The 20929-nt window shown below is 41.1% G+C and overlaps 1 protein-coding gene across 8 annotated transcripts in view; it reads right to left on the reverse strand.

The window, feature by feature from the left end:
* Lifr (LIF receptor subunit alpha) overlaps positions 1-20929 on the reverse strand; it is a 70525-nt gene that overhangs the window by 1428 nt on the left and 48168 nt on the right. For 4 of the 8 annotated variants that reach the window (XM_070041056.1, XM_070041060.1, XM_070041055.1 and 1 more), the window contains exons 17-20: positions 18875-19039; positions 18022-18115; positions 16354-16432; positions 8776-15882 (exon numbers count right to left, since the gene is read on the reverse strand). In XM_070041056.1, the coding sequence (XP_069897157.1) occupies positions 15262-15882; positions 16354-16432; positions 18022-18115; positions 18875-19039 (959 nt within the window). In that variant the 3' untranslated portion in view covers positions 8776-15261. Of the gene's footprint in view, positions 1-3751; positions 3839-4487; positions 4553-8775; positions 15883-16353; positions 16433-18021; positions 18116-18874; positions 19040-20929 lie in introns of those variants that run through there. The other 4 variants (XM_070041062.1, XM_070041061.1, XM_070041059.1 and 1 more) reach the window with 4 other exon arrangements.

The raw sequence follows: 20929 nt of genomic DNA on the forward strand, positions 1-20929 counted from the left end.
AAAGCCTATAATTAGGCCTCTTGCTTGTGCAGCATTCATTCAGTGAAGACTTGAGAGCTTTAGCAAAGCATAGCTTTAAGCATGTGAAGGCTTTCAGCTGAGGAATAGACAATAGATAATTGTCCCCTGTGCCCCAAATTTCTGCCTCTGTCTTCAGAAGCATTTGGTGATCCAGATCTTTCCTACCAAAGGAAACCAGGAAGCTTTCCAAATACTCCATTCATCCAACAACAGTGATAACAACAATCCTCCCACTCTGTGCATTTTATTAGCTGGTCAGTGCAATCTGGAGAGAAGTCCGGTGTAAAAAGCCCTGCCTCCTCCCGGACACCCTCACCTCAATACCTTTCCCTCAGCGAGTGCCAAAGCCAATGATTTGGAAGATATAATGGAGTTGCTCTTACAGTCAGTTTTGAATGGATTGCTTCCAGGCTTGGGAAATTCATGGTGATTTTAGCAAAATCTCCAGCTCAATTCAGGCCAAAGAGTTGCCTTGCAGATGAACTGTTGTTCCATGCAAGTGCTATCCAGAGAAAAAGCAATGACCCGGGCATGAGGGCCCAGGAAGAAATGAAGCCCAAATGGATTGGAAAGCAGTCGGGGCTACAGGAAGAGGGCAGCACAGTGCTGTGTTCTGCAGGTGACATGGACACAGAGTAGAGAGACTCAGTAACAAGAAGGGCTGGAGTGTAGACGGTGATGCCCTTTTGCCCTCTCTGTGGCTAACACCCAGGAAATATGGCAGGGGTAGCAAAGAGGATAAAATCTTTAGCTTTAATCTGAGAGATTAGACCTCAGTACGCATGGGCAGGAGAGCCTGGAATTGTGGGTATCTCCATTTTCTCTCCAAGTGTATCAGTTATCTTTAGTCCCAATTATGCTGCTCTGTACCCTCTGTGACACACAGCAGGAAGTGTTTATGGCCTGTGTGCTTTGAGTGACTAGCTTGGCAGCTCTGCTGTTCTCGGTGAGCTTGACTAGGGGCTTCTGGTCTCAGCGGGCCTGGCTTACTTGTGGAGGGGTTGCTGATGTCAGTGGGCCTTGGCTAGGACGGTGGTAAGGAAAGATGACTGGAGCCTGCTTCATCCTTCTCCTGGGAGCAGCGAGGTAATGGTGAGCCAGCATTTCCATGACAATAAAGAAGGGCAGGGTATGAGAGTAAGATGCAGCTCAAGTCTGAAACTGAAATGCCATATGGCACTTCAGCCACATCCTTTGAGTCAGTCTATAGACTGACTCCACCTCCAAAGCAAATCTGGGATTGCTTTCCACCTCAAGAAGATCTACTAAGGCACACGGTACCGAAACAGGGAGGGGTATTGAAACAAGGCCGTGAACACAACCAGTCTACCACTGCAAGTTGTGTGGTTGAGACGTGGTGCAGTAGGGACTCATGGCTTCCTGACCACAGATCTGCTGCAGCTCACCTGGAGTGTGATTTGAGAAGTTCTTGGCAACTCGCCAGGCCCAATGGCAACAGTGCTAGTCTCTCCCCAAGTCCTAACCCCTTCCTTTCATCCCCCCTCATACATCTTTCCTTCTACCTCTTGTCTGACCTTGGACAGCCATATTGTACTGAGGAGGCCTTGGTTTGGGGGTAGCTGCCATCTGAGAAGTAGAGCAGGCTGGCTGGGCTCTTGGCTTTGGCCAGGGAGAAAAGTCTGGAGAAGAGCCAAGGTACTCCGAGGTTAATTCAGTTCCTATGCTGTAGGAGGTTATCTGAGGCCTGATCCCTGAAAAACATTTGTCCTACAACCAAGGACCTGAGGAAAGTCCCCAGAATGTCCCATGGGTTCTAAACAGGGTTGACAGGGGTGAGAGGTACAGGCAAAGTGATACCATCATCCCTGCCCTATTAAGATGGATGTTCTCAACCTTCTATGCTTCCTCTATGCCCACCCTGGAGAGCTCCCTCAGGCCAGACTGTGGGGGTTTCTTTGTCCCTTACACTGCCCCAGTAGCTTCCTCAGCTCTCTCTGCTACCACTCTGATGGCTGCCCTCTTATTTGCCTTTCATTTCCTGACCAGTCCAGTTGTCGTCTAGGCTGTTCCAACACAAACAGGACTGCTGGTTTTCATACCCACGCCCGGGCTTCACCTTAACTGATGCCTTCCTTCCCACTTCCCTCCTCTCCTTTCCTCCACCCCCTCCCTGCTCCCCCTTGAGGGGCGCTGCCTCCTCCCTGAGTGGGAGGAAGGATCTCGGAAATGTGCCCAGAGCTGGCAAGCCCAGTGCTTTCCACTTGGAGGAAATGCTGCATTTTTCACCTTTAACCCAGAAAAAATACGGTTCTCAGAAAGTTTGTTTTTAGCACTGTGAGTTCCCAAAGGGAGACAAATGGGGATTAGGAGGGGCCTGATTGCCAACCCCTCCCCCTGCAACACACACACACACACACACACACACACACACACACACACACACACACACACACACACACACACACACACACACACACACACACACACACACACACACACACAAGGGTGGCTAGGGAAATAAAGGCAGAGAATTCTAGTTCCAAGTGGAGAGGCTTTAGGAGCGTGGCCTGGCAAAAGCATTAGCTGCTTCCCTTTCTCTTCCCTGCTTTCCCCAACTTCTGCCCAGCCCAGGAAGCTGACAGGGGAGGTGTTGTGCAGGGAGGGGGGAGGGGTTCCTAAAAGCAATGGAGGAGGCACAACCCCTGCACTGAGAAAAGGAGACGTTTAAAAGTACTTCCGGTCATTTGTCCTGAGGAAGCCTGGGGGAGAGGGTGGGAAAAGTGGGGGAGAGTAGAAAGGGCATGGGGGAACAAAACTAGAATCTCACACAAAGTATATAGCTGCTTCAGCCCTCTTCCACAGTTAGTTCATCTAGAAGCTGTGCATCCTTCGAGTGTATCATAACTGGGTGCATAGACTACATGAACTTCAAAGACTCCAGACAGCTCTGCTTCGACTATGAGAAGCCCTAAGACCCCAAGCCTGAGGCATTTACGTTTGTGGTCTTCTGTGGACATCACCTGGCCTGTCCTTAAGAAATTCCAAATTATCAGTGACCACACTCAGGCCAGCAAAATTGACTACACCAATTCAACAGCATACACTGCCTCCTGGGTTAGACCTTCTGAATGATCAAAACTCATGTACAAGGATATTTGATCTTAACGCCCTCCTAGGAGGGCCAGAGCAGATGGTCAGGGTCTGACTTGCAAAGACAAAAGTTGTGCAGAAAGGCAGTCTACCCGGTATGCCACCATGCTGCGGCACTGGGGAGCTGCATCCGGGAACTTCCCTAATCCTTAATCTGACCTTCAGTCAGTGTTGACCTGCTCAAGGACTAAGGATTACCAAGCGCAAGTCTGAGGTTCACTTGGGTCAGATGGCCTGGTGATGTAGCTATGTAGGTGGAGGGGGGAGCAGGGTGGTGGGGGGTGATTTGGGCAGAGACTGGTCCCCAAAGTCTGCTTGGCTGGTAGTTACTCTAGCTCTCATGAGGCAGACACCTTTTGAAACATCTTCCAAAATATCAGCGAACTTTGGCATGAGCAGATCTGGAAGTATAAATCAGAACTATTCCACAGAGTGGTTTCAGCCCTTCCACAGGCCCGCGGGCCTGGACAGAATTCTTTTCCCTTGGACTCTACCAATAAGCTTCAGCACCCAGGGGCGTTGCTACAATGTATTTCAGGCCAGTGGTGCCCTCCCTGGACCCCTGCTGAGCCCCAGCCAAACCATGAGCTGAAAGAACAGGACAAACAGCAGGCAAAACCTCGCCAGGTCTCCTCTCTCTGTCTTTTCCTTGCTGAGACATCTTTATCCTGGAAAGTGTGTGCTCCCAGGAGCACTTGCTGTTTTCCTGGAAAGACAAGGGAGGAACATCATGCTTAGCATCTGGAGGCAGCCTCTTTATTTATCTTCTCTCTCTGCTTTGCTTCAGATGCAAATGGTGTAAAAAGCACCAAGATTTCCCACTCTGTGGTGTGGCCTCTCTCAGCTGGTGTCCTGGCTGCCATGTCCTGGTGGACAGCCTGGTACCAAGGGGCTGCAGCCTGGCCTTGGCTATGAGAAGACGAGGATTAGAATGTCTTGAATAAGGAAGGCGAGAGAGGCTCAAGGAATTTGTCATTTATACTCATTTAATGAGAAAAGTACAAGGCACCAGGCCAGCGGATTAGCTGAGGAAAGCCCTGTTAGGAAGTTGGCTGAAGGAAAGCACAGGCAGAGAGAATGCACTATTAGCTGGAGAGGGCCAGGGCGGTGAGGATGTAAGGAGCCATGCAGCCCTTGTGCTAGGATCTCAGCATCCCTGGGAGACATTTTATGTCCTGCTCAAACTTGGGGGTCAAAGGGCAACTATGCAAGGGATTTGTGTTGTGGATCACAAATAAGACAGACCAGGGGAAAATGAGCCCTCCGATTATTCAAACCATATGCCCGTGATCTCAGAAATGAAGGAACCTGGGTGCCAATGGGTAGAGCCCCTTGCCAAAGACTGGTGTCCTTACCTTTTGGGACTTGACCTTGTCTGGCTTGGAATGCTGTAGCCTCTGGGAGTTTGGACCTTGGGCTGCTGGGGACAGGATGTGTCAATGACTTGCTGTGTCCTCAGCAGCACTGCTATCACTTTCCTCTCCACAGACACTCATCTCAACACACAGTCATCTCTTGTTATGTGGAAACTAACTCCTAGACAGTAAGCCCTGAGAAACACACACACAATGAAGATGCAGCTCCTGAAGTCAAGGTGTCAGGTGTCTCCCCTGAGACTTGGCACGCCCTTAAAGTTCACTGGTCAAGCAGAAGTCCCTTTTGCAAGAAGACCTGTTTGTTAAGCACTTCCTGATTTGGCCAGGCATACCCCAAATCATTTCTCATTTTGTTAACTACTGGTCATCCAATTAGGAACCTCATTCTGGGAGTGACAGCCCATCAGATTCAGAGTTTGGGAGAAGTTTGGGAGCAAGCATTCTGGGGTCCTTTTTAGGTTCCTGCCTGCCACAACCCTCATCAACTCTGACTTCCAGTCTTTCCCACCTCCAGGTAATACTTCACAGGAAACTGGAATAATTTTCTTAAAATGTATCTGCTATATCATAGACTTCAGATCTGCTGCCAACTCAAGAATATGCCACAGTCTGCTACTTCCTTAAACAATGAGTCAAAGAGACTGCGAGGATAGGGGAATTCTCTGCCCAGCGTAAAACAATTTTAACATTCCTATTTATAGGTACTGGAAAGCCTGTCCGCTTTGAATTCAAGGACCTTCTGCCAATGACTAAGTGCCCAGGATGGAGTACAGTGGTTGTTTGGGTACTGTTGGGACTGAGGAAACTGAGTCGGGCAGCTGCCCTTTCCAGTGGCCATTCAGTATGAGCTCTGGGCAGCCCCTGCTCCCAGTATCTGTCAGTCATTTTTTAGCATGTAAGCAGAGCTATGTATGAGATTCAAATCTGTTTTACTTAAGTTCTAGATCACTTTTGTTGTTGTTGATCGTGGGTTTGAACTCTGAGCCTGGGTGCTGTCCCTGAGCTCTTTGGCTCAAGTTGAGTGCTCTATCACTTGAGCTACAGCACCATTTCTGGTTTTCTGGTGGTTAATTGGAGATAAGAATCTCATGGACAGTCAGGTGTCAGTGGCTCATGCCTGTAATCCTAGCTACTCAGGAAGCTGAGATCTGAGGATTTTTGTTTCAAAGCCAGCTTGGGCAGGAACGTCCGTGAGACTCTTCTCTCCAATTAACCACCAGAAAACAGGAAGTGGCGCTGTGGCTCAAGTGGTAGAGCACTTGCCTTGGGCTGAAGAGCTGAGGGACAGCGCCCAGGCCCAGAGTTCGACACACAACCACCAAAAAGAAAATAAATAATAAAAATAATCTCACAGACTTTCTTGCCCGGGCTGGCTTTGAACTGCAACCCTCAGATCTCAGCCTCTGTGCCCGGCTTAAAAGATCACATTTCTGTCTGTTTGCATTGAGAGTTTTTGCACAAATTGTGCCAATAGCTTACTATGCAACTCAAGCATCGGCTCCTCAGTGCTGCCAAACTCATGCCAAACACTTTTTCCTAACTTTCACTGTTTGCCACTAGTTGGCAAAAAATATGGGCAAACAATAAAAGTCTATCATAGGGAATTAAGTAATTCATCAGCCCATTGGAATTTTATATATACATGCAAGAATAGTGCCTCAGAAATATCCCATTGATACAAAAGATGTTCAAAATATAATAAAATAGAATTATAAAACAGAATATACAATATCATTCATAGATAAGCATATAAGCCTACATGTGAATATCTGTTACAGAAAAGTGGTCTAAAAGATAAAAAGCAAATTGTTAAGCAGAGATGCTGCTGCCCAGAAAGATGCTCCTTTAATGTCGTTTTCTCTTTTGGAGTCTTTTTATGTCCATTTAGAATATCACCCTTTTCTTTTGGAGGATTGGTCTTTTTCCATTTCCTGAATAGGTGACGTTTTGAATAGCCTCTTCACAGCCACTGGACTGGACCCACTGGTACAGTAACTGTCCTGACTGCAGGGTCTGACTATAAGCTTGGAGACCCCTGGACTTATGTGCTCTAGGAGGAGTTTTTTGTTGTTGTTGTTGTTGAAATATGTAGTACTTCTGGGTAGAGTAGGTGTCTACTCTGCCTGTGGATGAAACCTGGGCTTATCCAAATCCAAAACAGATGTTTGAAGACCATCTGATGACTGTCTCTTGGAGAAACAGCTATGCAACTGGGTAAGAGGTGGACCAGGAAGTTGGAGAGCTATAGAAAACTTGACCCACAGACAATGAAGATAAATTTCATCCTGCGGAGGAACTGGGCTCTGGGGTCAGTGGACAGTGGGTAGAAAGGCCACTCTACTGTCTAAAGTCCAATTAGCCCCCATGGCTGTGGTCAGAGAGAAAAGGATAGGGGCAAATTTCCTTCTAGGGAGAAAAGGGAATTGCACTCAGAACATACTTGAGAACATTCCAAGGCAGGAAGGGTGGGTCAAAATTGGCCTTAAGCCACCTCAGGTCACCTGTGGTTCTATTCCAATCAAGAACACTGTCTTTCCATGGTTGGAGACTACTGCAGGATGGATCATCTAGCACAAAGTATTTCTAGCAACCAGGCAAACACATTAAACTACTTAGTTTTTTTGTTAGTACATATTAAAAGACTATTTATCAAGCACCTGAGCTGGGGTGGATGCTATGTCATGCTTTGTGAACACAATAGTGAATACAGCACTCTTCTATTCTGGCCTCCAAAGAGAAGTGCCAGATCGTGCACTGTACCATGCATAAGCGCAGAAGGGGATGGTGTAAAGAGCTGCGGACTTGAGACTCTGGCAAAGACTTCTCGGAACCAATGATGCTCAACTACAACTTAAAGATGGAAGAAGTTACCCAATAGGGACAGGAAGACTGTAGTCAGCAGCATCATGGGCATGGCCCCTGGAAGTAACGCAGCAGGCCTTTTACTATCAACTCCTATCAACTCCTACACATCTAAGATGTGTTTGGACTGGCTGATAGGCATTTATACCTTTATAGTGTTGGTCAGAAAGTCTGAAGTGTCTCTGATGGAGCAGGACAGAACCACATCATGAAGGGTTGTGTATGCTGTGTATAATCCTCCCAAGCGAGCCCATAGGCTGATGAGGGAGAATTCAGTATGAGCTGGAACTTGACAATCTTTCTCATTTTTCAAGTGTTTACACACATACATATAGGAAGTTAATACACTGGAGTTGCATTATTGTAAAATGATTTCCACCTAACTTTTGTCAAGATCCTCCTCAAATACTTGTCTGCATAATCTGAGAGTAATCAATCACTCAAGGATAAAAATCATCTCTGATTTAAACACAGATCACCTGAAGTCATCCCTGAACTTCGGGAAAGATGAATGTTTGGAAATCACTTTTCCTGTTAGATCAGTAACTCCAGGTGAAGGGAAATGGGTCAAATTTATAAGTTGCTCAAAACAAATTGCTCAAGTATGTAAATCTGTTTGCAAGCTAACGTAGTATGATGTTGAGTACTATGCATTAAAATTCATTCCTACATCTCTATTTTTCTTTTTCTTAAAAACCACATCATTATCTCCTTTTTGACCTTTTTAAAGTTCCTGAGGTTGATGGTTGTATACACTTTGAGCTCAAGAAATCACATCTGGGAAACAAATTATGTACTGAAAAGTACCCAAGGTCAGATCATAAAAAGTCTGCTAGTATTCAAATGCTAACATATGTCCCACAATTAATTGCTAACTTCTCTTTTACAGGCTAAATCTCGGTTATTCTTGTTGAGTCGGAGCTGCCTGTAATGAAGAATTTCATTTTTCCCTTTATGAACTTCTGCTTAAGATGACTTTGTACTTTAAAGTGAGATTTTGCTAAATCAGTCAGTGTATTCCAAACTTCAGAAAGGTGAAATGAAATTTTGACACATTCCCAAGGACTCCAGAAATGTCCAGACTATCTTTGGAGAATATGAACTAAAAGACCACACTTTAAGGCATTTATTAATCATTTGCTAATTCTGGATTCTATCTGATTACTTTTCTCAATTTCTCTTGTGAATAGAATGCAAATTTAATGGAGGATAGAAGGATGTACCAAAAGCACAGACATGTCTCAAATACTAAAATGCAGCTGTTATTCTAGACAACTGCTTTCGAACGACTGTCTTATGAGATAGAATAAAAAAGTGTGAACACAATGCAAAAGCTGACTTTCCTGAGTGCTTAAAATATGAGACAAAAAAACAGCCCAAACCAATAAAGCCCAAACTTTCGAGGTTAAGATGTAAGAAAATATATTTATTTTTTTCCATGACAATACTATGATAAAATCGTTAAATACATGCATGTTTTTAAAAACAGACATAAGTAATATAGTTAACAGCCAAGCATACTAGTTTTATATTTATGATGCCTTAGTAGGTTACTATTTGTATTCTATGTCTTTTGCCACATTTTCCCAAAAGATATAGAAACTAAATTCTGAAATTGTATAATTATGTAAAATATCCAAATTTCCCATTGTAAGAGCAACAGAATATCCACATTTTCCCAAGGCAGGAAATACTTCAGTTGTAGTGTGTGGGAGTAGAGATTGAACTTACAGAATTTTATTTCACACTAAACTCAGAATACTGTGAATCAGAGTGAATCACGTTCTTCAATCTAGAGTTTGCTTCCCATGTACACACATATTTCAGTGATTCCTTGTATGATTGAGCATGATTTTAAGTACAGCACATCCTGACTGATCATTTGTGTGAAGAAGAAAATGTTTCTAGTGGTAATGTTTCAAGAAATAGAAAAGGGAACCGTGTTGAATCTGCATTTCTCCCTGCTTCTTTCAGCTACATTTACACACACCTGACCAAACAAAAGTTAGTAAACAGTAACTAGTATTTATATTAAACAAACTAAACTAAAATATTTAATAGAATACCACCTTTTAAAAAACACTCATTCTACAAACTTTATAAAAGACAAAAACTTCTATCTGTTCACAGTATGTGTAATTTGTAAACAGTAATTCACTAAAATGTCATTTTGAAAATAAAAATGGTAATTTCTTAAGTGTTATAATTTTGAATTGTGGCCGGATAGTGAGAGAGAAGAAATGGTATAAAAAAAAAATCTTACTAGGTGACATGATCTCAAATAAAAATGTCTTTTTCTGTCCAGAACAACCTTCTTCAAGCAATTCAGAACTGAAAAAGCTATGCTCATTTTAAATAAAATATTAGAAGAAAACAAATCCCAAGATGTCACATAAAACCAACAATGAATTGAAAAGGGTTTCATCTTCAGTTATCAAAATGTTTTCTATGCTATTCATATTTTTTCCTAAATATCTGCTGGAAGGGAAAATTAAACAAAACCTGAGGAAAAAATGAAGGAAAGCATTTGGATAAAACTGGATTAAGAACAAATTTATAAGAATCATAATTTAGTATTTTTCTATGAACTATTTCAAAAATATTAATACCAATGTTAAATCTAACAGTTAACTTATTTATGATTTAATGAAAATTCTATTACCAACTAGAAATCTTTTTTTTTTTTTTTGGTCAGTTGTGGGGCTTGAATTCTGGGCCTGGGCGCTGTCCCTCAGCTCTTCAGCTCAAGGCAAGCACTTGACCCACAGCACTACTTATGACTTTCTGGTGGCTAACTGGAGATAAGCCTCTCACAGACTTACTTTCCTGTCCGGGCTGGCTCTGAACTGCAATCCTCAGATCTCAGACTCCGGAGTAGAGCTAGGATTACAGGGATGAGCCTCTGGCACCTGGCCTAGAAATCTTTTGATCTTTTGTAACAAACCATTAGAACACTTAAGAAAAGTAAGTCTGTTCAGATATTGAAGGTTGACTATTTACAAAATACAGTAATTTTAATGGAAAGTATATTTTTAAAGTATAATAAAATTCAATAGATTTAAGTGAGCTATTCAGTTAGGTAAACAAGTTATTTTAGGATTCAGAGCAGTATAAGGTCCTTTGTAGTTTTCCTTTTAAACTATGATTAACTAATGTAGAGGTAATCTTAGAAAATATATGTAATAAAAAATCAATTTCCTTGTCAATCAGACATTATTTCTCATTCACATGTTATAATTTAGGTTTTAAGGTATTTTATCCCAGCAACCAACAGGTAATGTTAAGTTATGACATAATGTTTAGTTATAATTTATTCATAAAAGTACTATCAAATGAATTATTTCTATGGTTGCTCAGCTAAGTACTTACACTTAAAAACATTCAGTGGGGCTGGGAAGGTGGCTCAGTGCTAAAGCGCTCGCCTTGCATGCATGAGGCCCTGGGTTCGATTCCTCAGCACCACATAAGCAAAAAGAAAAAAGCCGGAAGTGGCACTGTGGCTCAAGTGGTAGAGCGCCAGCCTTGAGCTGAAGAGCTGAGGGATAGTGCCCAGGCCCCACGACCGGAGCCCCCTCCCCCCAAAAAATTCAGTGGATATCCCCCAACCCCATTGTTAATTTTCATAAAAGTTCAGCACAGAATTTGTCTTGCTTATGGAAATTCTTTTTAAAATTGGACACTTACAATTCAAAATATTAACATTTCCAGTACAGGGAGAAATATATACTTTTCAGGTTGAAATAAAATTCTTTTACAATCAACTATCATAAGTATGTGGAGATATTCTAGACCAAGTAATGACCCCTCAAACTCTATCATATTCAATAAGGTCCAACATAGTCAAAAATCCGTTGTTCTCAATCCTTTACCCCGGCATTTGAAGATAACTCATTATAATTAACACAATCATGATCATACTCATTGGAAAGGAATAAAAATGTAACCACCCTAGTGGTTACATTAAGAGGCTTAAATATTATTAAAAGCCCTGAGACATAATCCATGAAGATATAAATAAACCAAACTTAAGCCAAGCAATTTCCACTGATCCTCTACTGATAAGTGTACAGATGGATGTCATGTAAGATTGGCCATTAGTATTTTTCTTCTGGATACCAAAGATGTTGGCCATGACACCCAAGAAAGTTTTATTGAGAGAATGAATACTTAATCAGTTAGGCTCAAATATGCAGTGTCTTTTGTCAGAACACATTCTGGGTCCCAAACTGAGTACCCATCAAATAAAAACAACTATAAATTATGAAGACATCTAGTGATATGTGTATATGAGTCTTTTCTGAGCTGCTTTTGGTTGTAGATTTGAATCTCTGAGCCAAAAGTTTCAGATCCACACAAATTAGAATGTGCCATTATACCACTCCTTGAGAAAAATTCTGTTGAATTTGCAATAGAATGAGATGGGACTTAGTCAATACAAAATTATTCATGGCCCTTTTGCTATATGCCTAGTCTCAATAGCGAACAATTCACCTTGCATTTTACATGAGATACCCAATTTCACACTTTCAAAATAAGAAAAAGGCACTTAAAATCATACAAAATTTAACATAGTTCAAAAGAGAAGAGGGCAAAAACTTAGTGCAAACAGAAAAGTGTTTGCAAATTATATGCCTGAGCAGTAGAAAACCTTAGCTAACACTTTTTAAGCACTGACAGTTTCAAATGATCATAAAATTAATTTCAAATTCTCTTTGGGGAAAAAAATATTCTGTACTATCTTTCACTGAACTACACTTAATTATCCAAACACAGAAAGGACTGTAAGATAGGACTTCTTTAAACACGGACAGTATGAAGACCATTAGGAAATTGCCGGATTGATTTTCAACAAGATTACAGTTTGCAAGAAGTTTTGAGACTGTGACTTTTTACCATAGTTTCTGAAAGCAATAGTATGAGATGTTCTAAATGCAATCCTTCAGATTCATGAGCCGTGAAAGTAATGCTGGTATGGGAAATGAGGCTGACACTTCCTCCCTCAAACTTTTCAATGAATAGCTGCTTCTGTTTCCAGCTGCAGGAACAAAGCACCTCTATCACATAGCACAGAAACACACAACTGACTGTCCAGACACCCAGAGCCACAGTCTCAAACCCAGGACTCGAGGTTCAACAGACTGAGGACTTAGACCTCATATGCGTTTCAATCCATGCAGTACATAAGTCACAAGGCCTATCTAATATCAAATAGTCTTTAAGACTATTTTATATTAAATATTACTTGAAATAGCTACTCAAGAATCTTACGGTGACCTCCATAATTTCCATTTCTCACAAGGGAAGCCTGATTTGAAACAAAAGGGATAAAAATGTGTCCTATATACAGTTCTAATAGAATATAATTCTAGTTGAGACATTTAAAAATGTCTAACCTATAGGGCTTTCATTGGGAAAGAGGGATTCCTCATTTTCTTCCAAGTCAAGAAAAGCTGGAGGCAACACATGTAAGCCTTCCTTCTAACTAGTCCTGAAGCCTTCCAAGCAGTCACTATTCTGACTAGACAGACTGTAGCCACTGTTAGGCCACCTTGCTTGCACATACGAGCATGGACCCTGCACTGACAAAACAGTGCACACAAGGGGACATACGACAAAAGCGCTCTTTCCATCTCCCTCTCTCTGTCAAGGTTCCTGTACATGCACAGGTAGAGAAGGGGGAAAAGGTAACAACTCTGCACAGGGGTCTGGCTATCTTCTACTGCATGAAGAAAGGGAAATCTGCTTTGGCCTTTGACCTATCCACATTCTCCTGAACTATATAGCAAGTCACAGTGTGCATGCCCTGTCTAGCAAGCAGTTACCTTGTTTCTCATTAACTCAGGAATCCTTGGATATGGAACTCTAGAAGCAGGGAGGGTGGGAGTAGCTCCCTGAATCTGTCTCATACAGTTTAATCTTATATATTATTATTATTTTTTAATGCATTTACCCTAACCCTAACCCTAACCCTAACCACAGTTTAATCTTGTACTCAAGAACCCCAGGGATTCGTCACAAAGCCTAGAAAGGGTATAGGTGAAATGTACGTATCTTGATGATGGGGATGATTCTTCAGACTCTCTCCTGTGTTCACACATTAGTGTAGTTTAGATCAATAAACGATTACCTTAACCAACACTTGTTTTTTAACTAAAGAGAGAAAATAAGGGGTTGAAAGGAAACAAGAAGATCTGAGGGAAGGCAGAACATGGGAATGACAAGCTGTGGTAAAGAGAGGAGTCGGCCCTACCTTAGAGCATGTGGAAGTGAGGTTGGGGCTAAAAAGAGGAGCCAAAGAGGATACCAAGGAAGACAAGAGAAAATTCTACTTAGGGACTGGTCTGTTTTCATGTATTTTCATAACTTCTATGATTTATTATATAGCTTTCATATACTATGTATGCACATTATGTATATTTCATTTCATATATGTATATATCATATCATGATGCTCAGGATTTACTTAAATCCTAGCAGTTAAAATCAGAATTCATACAATGAGTACCTGAATAGATTTTGTCCCTTGTCATCCGGTATTTGTTTTAGTACAACATTAGTTTTCAAAAGGTACATTGATAAACTCAAAAAATTGATCCATTATTTGCAAAACACATTATACAACTTCAGATGATATAAAACAAGCCTGTCTTAAGTTACTCCAAGGTTTAAATTTTCAAGTGCTTTCACCTAAATGATCAAAAGACAAAATACATAGACAAGGAAGGGCAAGGAAAATACATTTTTTTAGTTTCGCATTCTATTTTTCCAACAACCATATTCACTGTAGACATGACCAATGAGAAGCCAGGATGGGCAGAGGATGCTGTATACCACTGATTCCAATAGGTTTTATGATCTCTTATATGAAAACCTGCTAGGAGGTGTCAAAGACCATCAGCAACTGGAGTTTTGATGGCATGGTCTTCTCAGGAAGAACTAAAGCCAATCAGAGCTCCATACGGCAGCTAACATCAGCCACTAGATACTGCTTAGTAGTCATCTCACATAGTAAATAACTGGAATTGTGCATGAATACTACTGAATTTGTTCATATAAAGCTGATATATCACAAATTAAAATGGATTAAAAAAACTTTGATTTACAGTCCTAGAAATTTAAATTTCAAATATTAGGGTAATCAACTACAATAAAGGAAGCTAGCATAAAAACTTCAAAAAAATGGAAAGATTTGAAAAACCTACCAAAGCAAGAAAGTGTGATTCTGATTTGGGCTGGTCAGTGTCACACTCATTTTCCAAGTTTGCACCCCTGAGACAACTGTTTGATAACCATTATACAGTAGGCACAAAAATCTGCACACTTTATCAAACAGAACACTAACAGCTGTTGCTACATTAACAATTATATTAACTTTTGTGAGTGATGCGGATAGAGGAGAATCATCTTCAATGTTTGAAAATCCGTGTTTGGTTTCCTTCTGGACCAAAGCAAATGTCAGGTAAATCAACACTATGTGACATTTTTGTCATGTAATATTTAAATGACATTTGTCTGCCTTGCCTTCAAATCCACTTGTAATTCCATAATGCACACACATGAGAAAACCAACCACTAGCAACAGAAAACATCTGTTTTGCATGTATGTAGATAGTATGGCCCTTGAAACGCTGCTTGAAGGAGAATTCTTTGGCTTGATTACAAATAGTTCCAAATCTTGAGTTTTGTGGGCTGCATATTGTAAGTTATGTACTTTGGCTTTCAGGCTATATTAAAAGTGCTCTAACACTTCTAGTGTAACTCAAATTAGTGAAGTTTCCCGGCTATCAGTACTTCACAAGGTCCCTCTCCAGAACACCCAGGACTGTTGCAGCAACACCAGCAGTAAAGAGTTTTTTGAGATGGCAGACTGAAGTGACAGACATGGTGACACTTAATCATTCGGTTTGTTCTGAAAAAAGTTTGTGAAGGACCACCCCGCTCCATTAGATTTAGGAGAGTCTTCATCTTTAGGAGGAATCAAAAACTGTCGGGAATTGATGGAGCAGGGACTTCCAAAAGAGACAACTTCACTGTTGCTGTCTGTGGATCTGGGAGAGTCTGGAGAAACCAAATTCCAAGTATTTACATTGGCCTGAGGTCTGTAACCTGCAGTTTTGTCTATGTCATCTTCTGCAGCTGTCTCTTCTAAAGTGGAGTTAATGGGGAGGCGCATTTGTGGCTTATAGCCTGGCCCCACCACAGGGTCAATGTCTTGCTCTTCCTCTGGTTTGGCCTGAGGCTGATACATGGACTGCACATCAATGTAAATGACTTGTGAAGTCCCTCCTGCTTCATCCACTACCGGGTTCGGTATCTCTTCCTCAATGATTGGAGGGCAATAGGATACAACCACATGGTTTTCAGGTTCTGTATTACAGCCCTCTTCAGGACGCTCAGCTACGGGGGAGATTATTTCTGTATCTTCTATTTTAGGAGCTGCTCGAGTTTCCAGAACCTCAACATTATTGGGGGTACAAGGATTCATTTCCAATGTTTTAAGAGCATTGCTCCCCTAGAAATAAATTTAAAAGCAGTGGTTAAGATAGCACTAAATGCTCCCCCTTCTAAAAATTCCTATTTTACTTATTTTTTCAAATTAGCCTGTGAACATTTGTCTCTGCTGCTCTATTCTGCACATGAGAGCAAGCCAGGTTTTTCTCCATAGCAGTATTTTCCTTGCTATTAATAGTAACAGAAAAAAAGAGAGCATAGTATAAACAATTTAAGATTAAAAACTCTGGAAAATGAGCAGATGTTAAAGTATGCTACTTTTTCAATATTTTCATGTTAGCATGACATATGCATGTTAAAAACTTTTCACAAAAGTTTTTGTGAGAGGGAGGGGCTGGGAAGGTGGCTCAGTGGTAGAGTGCTTGCCTAGCATGCATGAAGCCCTGGGTTTGATTCCTCAGTACCACAGAAAGTAAACAAAAGAAATAAAATTTAAAAAGAAAAACTAATTAAAAAATGAGAAAAGGTTTACCTCACAGACACTCTTCTGAAATTGTAATGCTTTACAATTTTCTGGATTTGGAATATCAGGGTAGAAGGTTTCTTTAATCCTTTAAATAAAGAATGATTAGTTAAGTTTAATAGCTATAAGATGACCAGTCAAGTAGCAAAGTTTGTAAGTCATCTGACTTATTTTATGCTCAGATATATATATATATATATACATACATATATATATATATATATATATATATATATATATATATAAGTGAACAGCTGAGGTTAAAATGGGGTATTTTCATTTACTAGTGCATTCTCTACTAGGTTCCAATTTAAAAACTATATAAATGGTAATTTTATTTCTAGAGCCAAGATATCTTTTTTCCAATCTAATGAAAATAAAGCAAACTTCCAATAGTGACTACACTCTCATATCCCACATAAAATGCAGTCGTTGCTCATCCAAACCAAAGTTTTCCGACTACAGGACCGATTACTTCAGGAATATGAAGAGACAGGATACATGCCTGCCTTTGCAGCTTTCTGTCTCCCCTCTCCCCCTTGCACCAGGTCTGACTATTAGAAGGAACACCTTGAGTGAGGTGCTGGCAGGTGCTTTCTCAAGGGGGGGACTTCACAAGTACTAAAAGTGACAACCAGGTGTCACAGGAAGTTACTTGCTGTGTTAAGATAAAGGCTACCAATCTTGAATGAAAAACAAACACAAACAAACTGAGATTTGGTCAATGTCTTGCCATACTTCTTTTGCTGCAGGTATTAAGAAGAACTTGTTATGTGAAATTCCTGAAGGAGGAATGACTTTGTTAATGTGTCAAACACTTTAGACTCTAGACATCTTTTTAAATTTGCCTTTGTTTTGGTATTAAAATGGTTGTTTTAAAACATGATTTCTGCTAATGAAGATATGGTTACCAAAACAGGTTATGTTGTAATTCTGCTACTATTTTGATTTAGCAGCCAAGATTGCTAGAATACATTAGCTTCTCTGTCATTACAATGGCATTTTCAAGAAAGTGAGGTCTTTTCTGTCATGAATGCAGCTGTTCACCCATACCCCTGCCAGGACAGCTCCAGCCAACTGACCAAGTAAACAGGGTCATCTTTACTAAGACCCTGCCCACCTTAGTCCACTACAGTCCCTACCTCTGTCCCCTGCCTCACCCAGCCACAAAGCTTCTCTACTTTTAGAGTGTCACAGAAGCTATCCTCTGTCTGGAAGGTTCTTTTCCTGCCCTGGTCCTTCAGGACTCTCCCACACCGCAGCCTTCCTGCCATGCTCAGGGCACCTGGTTCAGCTCCCCTCTCTTCCTGGTACTCACCCTCACTCTGCAAGCACAGGCTTATCACATGCTCACAGTCCACTGTCCCCACCCTCAGCCTGCCGGCCCCAAAGACCACATTTTCCCAATGGGTCACCAGGAAAAGTGAGAACTTAGCCATTCAATTACATTTCGTTTTGTAGACAGCTATTCTACTTTTGCCTAAATATATTCAGCAAAATGGCCATTACTTGATTGATAAAACTGTAGAGAAAAATTTATACTTTTACTCTATTTGCTTTAAACAAAAATATCATATTCTTGCTTAATATCGACATTAATACTCATTCTGACTAAAACTTGCACATAACTAGTACAACTGAAAAGATGTAATTAGTCTGTAACATATAACTTATTACCATTCTCGTTTCCTGTAACACAGGATGCTTGTCACCACTCCAACAATGACAGCCACTGCCACAGGGATGAGAATGGCAATGATCAATCCCACAGCTGAAAACAGAAGGTTGCAAATAGTAAAAATCACAGTTGTAGAATCAAAACTAGAAAACACCTGTTATTTTTAAGTTCTATTCTAATACTTCTATTCTTCAGAGCAGAGTTTCTCCACCTTGCCACTACTGGCAGGCAGGCCAGCTGTTGCTCTGGAAGGAATAGGGCAGCAAGGAGGCCGTTTTGGGCATTGTTGGAAGTTCAGCAGTAGGTCTGGCCTCTAACTACTAGATTTCAACACTGTCACTCACTTATGAAAATCAAGTGTTACCAGTTATTGCCCGGGTACAAAAGTCACCCCAGGTGATAACTACTGCTCTGGAAAATTACATCCTTTAAGTTCTGTACCTGAACTCTACTCCAGCTCAAGGTGAGGTCAAGCCAGGAATCAAAACAAAGTTCTCTGCTGTTTAAAGATAGCTAAGGCTATTATTCTCTACTATCTCACATTTCTAAGTGCTGTGCTGAATGACAAATTTAGAAAGATATTCTTCCAATTTTCCTACACGTGTTAAAAATCATAACCTAGCTAGGAAACTACACTGAATTCAGAAAAATTCCATCTGCATTCAGACCTCTAGATTTAGGTTTACCACCACTTCATTAACTTCTTAGGCACTCATTTGGAAACAGGCTCAACACATAATGCTTTCTACCTGATACAAAAATCAACAAAATGTGCCAGCTTTTGAACAGAGCAGTGAAAGTCACTAGGAATGTCATCTATTCAAGTGTGGAAGGCATCTTGGCTGAACTTACAGTTCTCTTTCGTCACCACAAACATGCTCTTCTTGGGGCCCACGCCGCCGTCAGTGTAGGCTTGCAGGACCAGACGGTAACTTGTTTTACCTTGAAGATCGGCAATTCTCAGTGTCTTCTGGGATATGTCCGTAATGTTCTTTATCTTGATGTCAGAACGACCTACTTTTAAAATGAACAGTCTGATTTACCTCAATACCATTTTAAACCTATGGTTATATATGCTTGTGACATCAACTACCCTTTTAATGACTCTGGACCCTGAAGACCCCACAAGCAGATGATGGAGCTGAGCCAGCCAGAGCCTTGTTCAAGTTCTACCTCTGCCTGTCAGGAATTACACTGACATTACTCAGAACTTGAGTTTATTTGACTCTGAAAGAATATCATGACTTTCTTGTCAGTGCTGTGTACTTTTCATTCACATCCTCTAGAGCAGTCAATACATACCTGTCACTCCCTGTCTGTGACTAAGAGCTTGAAAACCACTGCAACCTAAACATACTCGGGAGATCCTGCCTGTTAGTTAAGAGGCCAGGGGCTGGATGGGTCCAGGGGCGACTGCAAACCACTTAGAAAAGGTCTAGTGTTATGGAAATCCTCAAATGTGAGACTAGGAAGCAGCTTTTGAAACACTTACAAAGCAAGTGTGAAGAACTGTTTAACCCCTTTGATATTAAAAAATGTCAACAAAAATAATGCAAGATGATTTAAAAATTACATTACTACTCAGTGATTAGTAACACTGAATGCGTTCTCCACCAGTCCCACAGTCATCCTCCGTAACTACTTCAAAATGTTACCAGGTTTTTTTGGGTTATCTCCGTATTTCCTTTTCATTTTTTTAAAATATATAAATGAGTTCCTGACAAGAAAAACTGCTTTTGTTACATGCTCTCTCCTTCATTTGCTTGATTTGTTAACATGTATCAATTCCTAGTCCTTCCCATATCCTCCAGTGAATACTTACAATTTTCATATAGTCTAACACAATTCCAGATCTACATAGGCCTTGCTACCTCCCTCTGAAGGCCTCCTTCCCTGCCTCCCGCACTGGACAGGAAGTCACCCAGGCTACTGCCCTCGGCCGCATCTACTCTCCTCTCTGCTTCCTGGGTCTTTTCCAGTTCCTTTCCTCACTGTGAGGGTGAGGAACTCTTTCACCAACTTCCTGATAAAAGCAGCAAGGTTCCCAGAAACACAATGTGTACAAAACCTTGTACACAATGTTTGTCTATAAATGTTTCCATTCTACCCTCATACTCTTATACTAGCTGGTAGACTGGCAGTTTCAAGATAAATTTCCTCAATATTCTGCACATACTGTGGGACCTATTACTGAGGGTTGCTGGGAAGTTTGCCACCATTCTTCCTCCTGATCACCTCCACATGACCTATTTTTCTCTGATTGTGTGTGCTTGTTCCTGTGTATGTGTATGTGTGTTGTATATACTTGTGCCCCAGTACGAAAGCTTGACCTTAAAGCCTGAGTGCTATTCTTAGCTTTTTTTGTTCAAGGCTTGTCCAATCACTTAAACCACAAAAAGGCTTTTTTTCTTAGCTAATAGGATATAGGCGTATCACAGACCTCCCTACTCACTGGCTTCCAACTGCCATCATCAGATTTGACTCCTGAGCAGCTAGGATTATAAGAATGAGCCAATGACCCTGGCTTTGATTCTCTTTCTATATCTGGTATATGTACACAGATATTTTACTATACTTGATGGATTCTTCTACTTTTTAATACTCAGGTTCCTAGTTCTAGGACATTTCCTTAACTTCCTCTGTTCAGCCATCTTTGTTTCAGCTATCTGTCTTCAATACCTGGTCCTTCAGGATTAATCAATCTACTTCTCAATGAGATCTGATGGTGCTCTTAGATTTTACCATTTTCCTACTATGTTGAGTCGCTGCCTCATGTCCATTCAAAAGTGTCAGAATTCTTTTTTTGGCTCTTGTCTTGTCTCTTGCACTCTCTCCTTGGTGGCTTTATGAAATCAAGTTTCTTCTTTTTTACTCTAACTTGAATGATTGTGTCTAACTGGAAATCCA

The sequence above is a fragment of the Dipodomys merriami genome, unplaced genomic scaffold (genome assembly GCF_024711535.1).
Source record: "Dipodomys merriami isolate MVZ:Mamm:240054 unplaced genomic scaffold, mDipMer1.0.p SCAF_30, whole genome shotgun sequence".
Lineage (NCBI taxonomy): Eukaryota > Metazoa > Chordata > Mammalia > Rodentia > Heteromyidae > Dipodomys > Dipodomys merriami.